The sequence below is a fragment of the Lathamus discolor genome, chromosome 12, assembly GCF_037157495.1.
Source record: "Lathamus discolor isolate bLatDis1 chromosome 12, bLatDis1.hap1, whole genome shotgun sequence".
Lineage (NCBI taxonomy): Eukaryota > Metazoa > Chordata > Aves > Psittaciformes > Psittacidae > Lathamus > Lathamus discolor.
In genome coordinates, this window is record NC_088895.1 from 13,929,558 (window position 1) to 13,940,414 (window position 10,857).

General features: G+C 53.5%; 1 protein-coding gene across 2 annotated transcripts; it reads right to left on the reverse strand.

Annotated features, from left to right (window-relative positions):
- Window positions 1–1,825: 1,825 nt before the first annotated feature.
- KCTD10 (potassium channel tetramerization domain containing 10) lies at window positions 1,826–10,848 on the reverse strand. Of its 2 annotated transcripts, none has more exons than XM_065692998.1 (7): window positions 10,746–10,848; window positions 9,309–9,522; window positions 4,786–4,955; window positions 4,251–4,337; window positions 3,958–4,010; window positions 3,040–3,235; window positions 1,826–2,487 (listed from the first exon to the last, which is right to left on the reverse strand). In XM_065692998.1, exons 1-7 carry the CDS (start codon window positions 10,746–10,748, stop codon window positions 2,269–2,271), a joined length of 942 nt encoding a protein of 313 aa, XP_065549070.1. In that variant the 5' UTR covers window positions 10,749–10,848; the 3' UTR covers window positions 1,826–2,268. The 2 variants fall into 2 exon arrangements, with proteins under 2 accessions (XP_065549070.1, XP_065549069.1); XM_065692997.1 differs by having other exon boundaries at window positions 4,251–4,340.
- Between the last annotated feature and the right edge of the window lie 9 nt (window positions 10,849–10,857).

The following is a 10,857-nucleotide window of genomic DNA, read 5'->3' on the forward strand; positions in this document are numbered from 1 at the left end:
CTGAACCTGCTCCTGTGCTGCAGGACGTGACTGGGTTTTGTCTGAGCAGGCAGTGTGGGGGTGCTGTGTTGGAAGCAGGCAGCTCAGCACAGCTGAAGCTGGGGGTGCCTGGCCTGTCCCACAGGAGAGCCAGCTCTGTGGGATGAGCAAAGGGAGCAGGGTGTGCTGCAGGGCTGCACTGAGGGATGGGCAGGAGCACAGGGAATGGCTGGGACACAGCAGTGAGACCGAGCAGCTCCAGCCAGTGCAGTCTGGACCCTTCCAGGGCAGTGGGTCTGTTACAGACCCTCAAACCCATAACCAGCCCAGCAACAGCCAGTGAGGGTCAAAGTACAGAGAGCTGGAAAAGCAGAGTGATTCAGGGCACTTCCCTTTCCACACCCCGAGCTTATCACATCAGGAAGGTACGATGGGAGAGGCGCTGGGTCCTTCACAACACCACTGCACTATGGACGTCTGCAACCCCAAAGTGTGCTGCAAACACGTGCAAGTACAGCCTGCAAAGGAAGCCTGTGTCAGGGCAGAGCTGAAGCTGCGGAACTACACTTTAACGGTTGAGCTCTTAAGAAGCAGTATCTGAAGAAGAAAGGGGAGAGGAGACAGGTACAACAACCCCATCTGCATGTAGCTTAGAGAAGTCTTTGGTTAGCAGACCAATGGCCTCAGCCTAACTTTGAAATCATTTTAGCTTGATTCAAAACTGTACCACTAAGCATACGCTTAATACTTTACTTTAGCCTCTACAGCCAAGCTAGACTGAGTTTGGGGTGTAACTGCTCTTTGAAACACGGGGGAGTAACGTAGCTGGTGATGCTGGCAACACCTTTGGTTTTTAACGTGTTAAGATGCCATTAACAGCCCTGAGCCAGGAGCTGGAATCCTTGCAGCAGGAAGATAACAAAACCACGTAACCCCCTCACTGAGGAACAGGCACAGGGAGCTGCTGCTCCATAGGAGATGTCTGGGCATTAACCCCAGTGCGAGATATTCTACATGAAGGGTCAAAACCCTTCTAGAATAGGCCAAAGTCTGCTGGTGGCTGCTAAGTTCCCAGCCTGAAGTTTAAGACTTCCTACATTGGGTTTCCCTCCCTCTCATTAAGCATTAGAGCTGTGGCTCTGCGCATTAGCCTCCAGCATCCAGTCCTATTGAGTAGCACACCATCCTCCACTGTAATTGTTACTTGAGTCCACGATAGGCAACAAGAGATGAGGAGGTAGATAAAATATTCATAATAGAAAAGTGCTCTTAGAAAAAGCTGGACCGCAGAGGGCTCCTGCACCCGCTTCAGCTCTGCCCTTCCCCACAGCTGCCAGTTGTGAAGAGTCTTGGAACGTGCTCAGGATAAGTCAGATAAGGACTCGCAGCCTCTGGGCCACTCTACTTCTTGTCCCCATGGTACTTGTGTTGTCCTTACTCAGAGCAAGACAATGCTCCTGTATCGGTTACAGCACTGAGCTATAGCTCCTGCCTATGCTGGGCTGGCAGAGGGGCTCTGAACCCAGCTCCTGCCTTAGCTGCAATAGGGGAAGCTCAGCTCACTGAACTGTGAGCTGATGGAAACAAACCCCAGCTGAGAGCCAGGGCCAGGCAGAAGCTCTGAGCCTAACTGGTGTCATCACCACCCTAGGGAAAAGCAACCCCACGCAGCTTGCTCCCGAGCCTCCTTTTGGAGGAATTTTAACGTCTTCCACCCTTGAACCATTCAGATAAAGAAGAGATAAAGAGCTCAGAGCTGTAGAAGCTCCACTGAGCCCTTGGCAGAGCAGCTCCCTAGCACTACAGGAATCAAGTCAGCACGTGTCCCCTGTCCTCCCGGGAGGCACTCCTGAGCCACCAACCCTATTGCCTACAGGGAGAAGGTTGCTCTGCAGCAGCTCGGGTGTGTTCAGATCACCCCAGTTCTCTGCCTGGGAGGAGAGAGGGTCAGGGAGTGCCAGAGGGGAGCTATGTGGCTGACTCTATGGTTTAAAGTGCAGGACAGTTACTAAAGCCAAAGGAAGCCAGCCCCCTTCCTCTCTATAGCAAAGACAAGAGTGCTAAAAGTCCAGGGCATTTCTCCAGCTGCTCAACAGGTCCTTACCGTATCTATCGGCTGCCCAGTCACCTCCTCGATCCTCATCCTACAACTACTGCATTTAAATACCCCAACATAACCTAGTTTGTTACAAAACGTAATGTACAGCCCGTGGTGAACACGAGGGGAAGCGCGGCTCCCGTGCCGCCGGAGCAGAGGAGGGGCAGCGCTCCCGGGCAGCGCCGCAGCAGTCACTGGTGCAGATGGGCCCTGTCGTCCGGGCGCTTGATGTGAATCCTCCGCACGCGCTCGATGCGCTCCCGCTCCTCGTCCTCCTCCAGGTGATGGGAGCGCCCCGCGGCCCCCCCGGTGGCCTCCAGCAGCGCGTTGTCGGGCCCCCTCCCGTCCTGGGACTCGTAGAGCAGAATGTTCAGCGTCTCCTCGTAGATGCGGGCTTCCGGGAACTCCACCTGCCCACCCCACAGAGAGAGCATCACTTGCATCCGCCACAATTACTGCAGGCACCAGGGTACCTCGGGTTTAATCCCTGGTACCTTTCTGGTCTTAAAGTCTCTTCATTGCACCCTGGGCACAGGAATCCTTTCTAGTGCAATCATCGTTTCTGTTCTGTTATTGGCTTCTGAGCCAGCAAACAGGGTTGTTTTCAGAGCAGGGCTCAATCTGCCCCTGGGAAGGTAAGGCAGCACGGGGAAGTCGCGTCACTGCTCACCAGGATCTGTCGTTACACAGGGATGTCAACCGAACCTAGTTAAATGCACCAGTTTGCCTACAGATAAAGAACTGGACTGAACCTGCACTATGGGATACCACAGTCACCCTGTGTAAGTGCCATAGGGAAGCAGCGTCCACCCCAATGCACCCCCTGGACCAGCACCACTTTGAATGGCACCGATTATTCTACAGGGATGCTCCACAAAGAAGGGAGTGTTCAGAGCAGAGCAGGTGTCCGGATGCTGCTGCCAGCAGCCCCTTGCTGGAAGCATCCAGGGCTTTGCTCTTACCTTTGTCTGTTTCTTCTCAGTAGCATAGACGATGGAAGTGCAGCAGACTTCGGCGATCTTCCGCCCCTGCCCGTAGAAAGACCAGCAGCAGATCTCGTCTCCAATCACGTCCTTTATGAAGAGCACTCTCCCGTTGAACCGCAAGGACAGCTTGTCAAAGAGCTCGATGTTCTTCAGCATGTTGTCATCGGAGTTGCTGCGAGGGATGAAGGCAGATGCTGGTCATGTCAAGGTAATGAAGGCAGCACACAGAACACAACGGGGTTCAGGCAGTGAGCAGTTACAGGCTGTAAGCCCAGTTCCCTTTAACTCACTGTGTCTCTGCCAAGGCAGCGCTTACAGCTGGTATCCAGCCCTGCAGTGGGTAACTTATTTATCCACTTTAGCACAGGCAGGAAAACCTGCTGCTGAAGAAGCAGTAATACATCAGCAGTACTGGGAATAATATTGCCCAGGACCATTTAATTGGTGTAAAGAATTGTATTGCCCAAATAAAGCCAATCCTAAACTCAAGCTCAGCACCAGCTGGATGGAAACAGCGTTGTATCATGGAACACACACAGAATAAGGAAAAGAGACAAGGTCCCAGCCTTGATTTTACCACTTACTGAGAACACTGCAGCAAGAAAGCTTCCTGCATTCAAAGAACGTGCTGCAGCCCATGGGGAATGCGGGCCAGCAGCTGGCCAGGAGCCTCTGCCAGCTGCACTGAAGTATGAGAGGAACTCCTCTGGCACAGAAATAACCTTCCATTGATGACAGCAAGCTCCCTTCTGACTGAAGATTGAAATTAATAGGGAAAAACCTGAGTGCATGCCAGCAGCAATCTGCCATTGGTTCCGAGTGAAGAGAAAGCAAATGCTTGTCATGGGTTTTAGTCTATTAAAACTTCAAACAAGTCCAGCAGAAGCCACTTACCTGGTGTAGGAATATTTGTTGTTGCTTCTGTTATACAGCAGCTTCACTGCTGGCTGTAAAACACAAACCATAGATCAGTTACAGGCAGTACAGGAAGAGCTGGAACGCCAGCCCAGACCCCACAGCAGAGAAGCTGCAATAGGATGTGACACCATCAGGCCCAAGCCCGGTTGTTGTTGCTATTGTTGGTGTAAAACTGCCATGCACAGGTTGGCAGTGGGGCTGCAACCCCTCTGCGACTCCACCGCTGCTCATTCTCACCCTCCCAAGCGAGGATGCGGCCTGGCTCTTACCTTGTTGGAAGTGGCTATAAGTTTTTGCTCTTCTTTGGAGGACGTGATGACTGGTACCTTGCAGAACGATTCATATGCATCTTTGTTCTGCTGAAACAAGAAGCAAACAGCAGCTGCACATAAACTAGACCTTAAGGCATGTTCCTGTGAACTGGGAAGGTCCTGTGCGTTCTGTGCTGAAGATGTCAGCGTGCTTGTGCTGATGGTGGATCATTTTGCCATGTAAGACCCTGATGGCAGTGAAGAACAGTGCAAAGGAACCAGGCTGCTGCTCCCTGAATGCTCTCAGAGGAGGGAGCTGGGCAGCTCTTTATCCCCGTAAGTGGGCAGCACTAAACACTGAGAGTGACTCAGGCCACCTTTCTGGATGGGGCCAGACTCCAGCAGATCAACACCGTGAACTATTTCCATTCCATCCCAACCTCAAAAAGGCACCAAGCAGGGACCAGCAGAGAATCTCGCTCTGCCTAGATGCTGCCTCCTCTTGTGGACCCCTCGCTGCAGCCACAGTAACCCCCTTAGCTCTGTGACCTACCTGCAGGGCTGCTTGGCACTCGTCCACCAGCCCCTGGACCAGGTAGTACTTTGCTTCAGCCAAGAGCTCCTCGATCTCCCTGCGGCTCTCCGGCAGCGGCACAGCCCCGTCCCGCAGGTAGTTCAGGATGGTCCCAAAGTGTTTGCCACAGCGGTCGATGAGGATCCAGCCTGGGGACAGAGGAAGGGCACAGTAAGGAGAAGTGGAGGCGAACGTGGCAAAAGGCCTTGACACCAAGCAGGTTCCTGCCAAGAGGGAGAAACTCCAGCTCCTTGCTTGAGCTGATGAGCGGAGCAGCAGAGAGCACAGGGAATATACCTCCTCCTCCTGCATTTCCAGTGCAGAGCATGTGGGAGTAAGGTGGGAAGTTCACTTGTTTCTCATAGCTCCCCAGTTACTGACAATAATTAACTGAAACAGAGGAACAAATATTTCTCATTCTCAAACCAACCAACTCTGTTCTCCCTGTCCCAAAGCCCCGACATGTTATTTTCTTGCCTTCTATCGTAGGGCCCTGTGACACACACGGGGCTGTTCCTCACTAAAGTAAAGCCAGCTAGACTTGACCATCTAAAGGTTCTTGCACCTGAAAACAGCACAAGAACCCCCTGTGATCCAGTGGATGCGCAAGAAGGTTGGCAAGAGAAAGGCTGCGCAGACTGGGCAGTGTCATGGCAAACACTGCATACCCCCAAAGTGCATTGACTTGGGTAGAACACATTGGTTATCAGCACATCGACTGCTGCAAGACAAGATGCAGCAGCAAGTGGAAGTGGAATCTGAAGTACAGCTACGTGCTGACAATGGTGTGAAGGAAAGGAGACAGAGCTGCAACCAAAGTCCTCCCCAGTTAACCGGTGACACAGGATCTGAGCTTCACCTCTTGTCCCCCATCTGCTGCCCGACCAGGCTGGACCCGGAGCAATGGGAGGCGATGCTGAGGCTCCAGTTTCCATAAATGAACAGATGGCCGCTCTTCCAGGCTGCAGCTCAGGAATGCAGCGAGGAAACGCTTGTGGGGAAAGACTCATATTTTGGACAAATAAGGAAAGTAGGTTAAAGCAGCCCCTGTGTGTTCTGCATGAATGGAATCGCTGGTAAAGGCTGAACATTTGGTTCAATTTGAAAGGGAATGTGGCCCTTTGCTGTGGAAAACTGAGGCACTCAACAGCAGTTTGCTATAGGCTTTCCATCTCCATCATTGCGCTGCTACATAAAACAAACTGTGCTCGCAACTGCAGACTAGAAAGCTGGAGGCAGAACTAGAGACAGAAATCAAAGAACAAGAGACCGACCCAGGCTATACCTGGCCAACCAGAGCAGGAACAGCCCATTTGTTGGTACAGAGTATGGAAAGTGAGATCTCCCATTTTAAGGAGAAGAGGGAGCACCAGGCATGCTAATAACCAAGCACATCCCCATTCCACAACTGCAGCGGTGACAGAGTTGACTCGAGTACACCAACGTGCAGGAAGGCAAAGGGCAGGGCAGGAGCACAGTTCTGATCCCCAAACTCCTCTCTTATCTCTGCTGTGATTCCCTTTGTAGGCTGTAAAAATCTGCTGGAGCTTTCGGTTTATAGACTGTGAACCCGAGGAGGAATTGCTCGTTTTCATCTGGAGATGAGAAAACATTTCAAGCAGCACTGCAAGACACAAGGGATGGCTCAAACCCTCCTGAGTTAACCAGACAGCCAAAGCACAATGACTCACAGGGAAATGACCCCGTGCCACTCAGTCACGGCGGTGCAGAGCCCAAGAAGTGGGTTTCGGTTAGAGTCCTTTGAAGCTATTTTAATGGCAGCAATACAGAAGTGTCCTGTGATCCATTCACCGAGGGAGGAATCCATGAACTATACCTACTGCAGTAGGAAATTCACCTCTTCTTTTACAACGAGTCTCGGGGACAGCATCCAAACACTCAAATGGAACGAGGCTGTGTTTTCTGACTAAGCTTTGACAGATGAAACAGCAGTCTGACACTGGAGCCTGCCTGATGCTCAAGTCTTCCTGGCAGCTGGATAAAAACATGCACCTCCATCAGCTGATTAATAGCTAAGGGGGGGAAATAGCCACACTGCAGAAAAGAAACCTGGAAAGAGATGGATGCACCTGGAAAACTTACCCCCTGCTCTCTGCTCTTTACCATAAGATGGTCAAATACGACAACGTGCCACAGCTCATGGACCATTTCTAAGCTGCAACCACTCACTCACCACTAGAGAGAACTCAAAGTCTTTCCTGTCTCCCAGCCAGCAGCACCATGCCGTTGTTAAGCTCTGAGATGGTGCTGGGCTCAGGAGAATGCATCCGAACCAAGAGGAGGAGCCCTCGTGCCCCGTTCCAGAGGCTGGCTCTAAACTTGCCTCCTTCCAGCTTCTCCAGCTCTTTGCCTCAGACCCACTTTGCCTGGGGCAGACTCTGGGTGTGAGCAATGGGGGGTGTTTTGAAGGAGTTCAGATAAAAAGGGTTTCCTTTAACAGCTCCAGTACCATTGTCCCAGTTTCCAGTGTCACACCAGGCCCGGGGAGATAAAGCAAGATCTGCTGCAATGGGAGTGTCTCAGTTACAACAGACAGGAAGTATCAAATTCTTATTAAAACACAAACTGGCAGAATGGAGCAATCCCACACTGTGGGATTCAGAGCAAAATCAGCTTGGGATTTGCTGCCTTGAGTATGAGATTCTAGCACATTAAACCCCAGCTACCCTCCCATCAGCAATGCTTCTGTCAGCTGCTCTCCAGCAAACCGACCTGCACTTACAGCCTTGGGAATGGGACGGGATGTACCAGCCCTCCTGTGGTACGTGCCCAGGACGCCCGGAGGAAGGGCCGGGACCACGCCAGGGTGGGCTTCCACAATTCCCTTGGAATTTCCGATCCCCTTCCAAACTGCAGGACTTGGCAAGTCTCGGATTAGTGCCTGGGGTTGAGCAGCAAGGGGAGAGGTCCCTGACAAGCCAGTTGTTGTTGCAGACAAGGCATCCAAGCCCATCAGCACACAGAGAACGCTGTGCTTCCAGTTAAACTGTGACACTGCCACACCATGGGATTCTAAAGGTGCTGGGGAGGGGCTCTTCATCAGGGACTGCAGTGACAGGACAAGGGGTAACGGGTTCAAACTGAAACGGGAAGTTGAGATTGGATCTAAGGAGGAAATTCTTTCCTGTGAGGGTGGTGAGGCACTGGAATGGGTTGCCCAGGGAGGCTGTGAATGCTCCATCCCTGGCAGTGCTCAAGGCCAGGTTGGATGAAGCCTCGGGTGGGATGGTTTAGTGTGAGGTGTCCCTGCCCATGGCAGGGGGGTTGGAACTGGATGATCTTGAGGTCCTTTCGAACCCTAACTATTCTATAATTCTAGCTGATCTGAACCTCTGCTCCCAGCTGCAGTCATCACGCACACGTATTAGCTATAGCATTAACTTAAATGTTTTCAAGAATCTCAGATTATCAGAAGATAAAATCAATGTATCTGGTAAGGAAAGGATCGGGCACTGCTCCTTGAGAAGGCCGTTGTTTGACATCCTGCACATTCCTTCTCTCCAGACACATTTAACATGGAGAGACCCATTTGCCAGCTCTCTCCTTTGGTTGTCACTAGTACAATAGCAAGTTTCTGGCTCTGTTACAGTGAAGCAAACAAGCAGTACTCACATAAAAAAACCGTTTCATTTCCAAAATATCAGCTTTTAGCTTCTAAACCAGGGTCCCAGTGTTCAGAGCATATTTTATACTTAGATTTGACGTAAGGCAACAAGATAAGAGAACTGCCTCCTGGGCTTCAATGTAAATACCCAAGCCCTGACTCACTCATAGTTTCCTAATCTCCATCCCACCATCTTCCATACGCTTGAGAGCTTCAGTGTTAGTGTTCCAAAAGCACAGCCCATACTTTGGGGCCTGACAGGAGCCTTGGGACTTGCTGCTGTCCTGCTGTCCAGACAACTGTTCAACTCACAGAATCCCAGACTGGTTTGGGTTGGAAGGGACCTTAAAGCTCATCCAGCTCCAGCCCCTGCCTCGGGCAGGGACCCCTTCCACTGGAGCAGCTTGCTCCAAGCCCCTGTGTCCAACCTGGCCTTGAGCACTGCCAGGGATGGGGCAGCCACAGCTTCTCTGGGCACCCTGTGCCAGCGCCTCAGCACCCTCACAGGGAAGAGCTTCTGCCTAAGAGCTCATCGCAGCCTCCCCTCTGCCAGGTTAAAGCCATTCCCCTTGACCTGTCCCTACAGGCCCTTGTCCAAAGTCCCTCTCCAGGTTTCTTGTTGCCCCTTTAAACATTGGAAGACTGCTGTAAGGTCTCCCTTTGGTCTCCGTATGACTCCTCCCAGGTCACACGAGCCTTTTGTTCCACATCTTTTCTCAGCTGTATAAGCTGAGCTTTAGCCCTTAAACACAGAAACACCTGGGCCTACAACCACATGCTCCTCTCCATTCCCTAATACTTTTTTCCAACCTCTTCTGAGCTATTTTGCACTGCAGAGGAAAGAAACCAGCACAAGGACACGAGGGCAGCCCCTTACCTTCGCTGTCGGTGAGGACTTCCATCCGGCCACTGAACATGGCCTTGAGCATGGTGTCCTGCTTGGTCAGGGTCTGCATGGTGGTGTAGTAGAGGGCCCCACCAATGTTGAGCTTCACATACTTGGAGCTGGGGCTGGTGCCTTTGAAGGAGGTGGTGCGAGTGGCCGCTGCTGGCACTGCTGAGCTCACCACACTTTCTCCCGACATCTCTTCCTGCAAGGAAGCAATGACCGGTTACACGGGCAGCTCCGACACACAGCACCCCACTCACGTCACTGGGGGTTATTTACACAGAAGCACTCACAGATGTGCTGGGCATCATCAGCCTCAGCTCCTCTCTGTGAAGGCCTCGAGTGGTTTAGACTTGGTCTTCGTTCTGACAGCGACACAGACCAGCCAAAGACCATAAATGACCCTGGCCAGTGGGGAACCCTGTGAGCACTGAGCAGCATTTCACACGGCAACAGCCAGTGCTTTCCTGCAAAGACTGCGTTCATTTCTGTCACAGCTTCTACAGCTTAAGCTCTTACTTTACCAATAACCTGGTAACTGAGCAATTGCCAACACCCAGAGCTTGAGCGGACGATTCCTGTGTGTTAAAATACAGCCTATCCACAGCTTCCAGAGGCTCTATTCCCTTAAAGCACACACGGGCTTCCCACCCCCTTCCCTCCTTAGGACACCAAACCCCAACGTCCCACGTCCCCACTACCGCTGCCCACAGTCCCCACTCACTCATTAGTCAGCTGGTGAGCTCACGGGCTGTACCAGGAACACTCTGGCTTAGCCCCACAAATGCTCTGAGAGCCGCTAACCATAAATCCTTAATCAAGCCATTAACTGTTCATGGTTCTGCCTCACGCCGTGTCAGGGTGATGGGGTGACCTCCGGAGCACGCTGCCTGCCTGCCCCGACTGATTTCGGCTCTGCCGTCACTAAAAGCAAAGGCGGCGGGGCCGCAGCTCCGCGGGTCCGTTGTGCTCCAGGCGGCGAGGAAGCGGCACGGGCAGAGGGGGCCACAGGGAACCATCCCCTCTGCCCGCCTGCGGCCGGGGGCAAAGGCACCGCCTCAGCCCCGAGCTCCGGCTCCCTGCAGCCGCAGGGCCCGGTCCCCATCACCCTGACAGGAGCCGTGCGCAAGTGGGACCCAGCGCGCCGGGCACGGAGCCCCCATCCCTGCCCGGGGGGGGCAATGACAACCGTACCCGGGCCCCCCCACTGCTGGGGGCCGGACGGGGGGAGCCCGGCACCCGCTCTCCAAGCGCCCCAACCTCAGGGGCCGGACCCCCCCATAACCCCTCCCCCCCCTTCGCCAGCACCGCGCCCCTGGGGACTGAGACCCCCAACCCCGCACCCCCACGGGGCCGGGTCCCCAGGCCCTGCCTCACCCCGGCCCCCCCGCTCCGATCGCAGCCTGCCGGGGTCCCCCCCCTCACCATGAACGGCGCAGCGCAGCCCCACGGACCGAGCGAGCGGGAGCGCCGGGGCGGGGGAACTTCCGCCCCTCGCTACTTCCGCCCCCGCCCGGGTGCGCCGTCAAACCCTTCC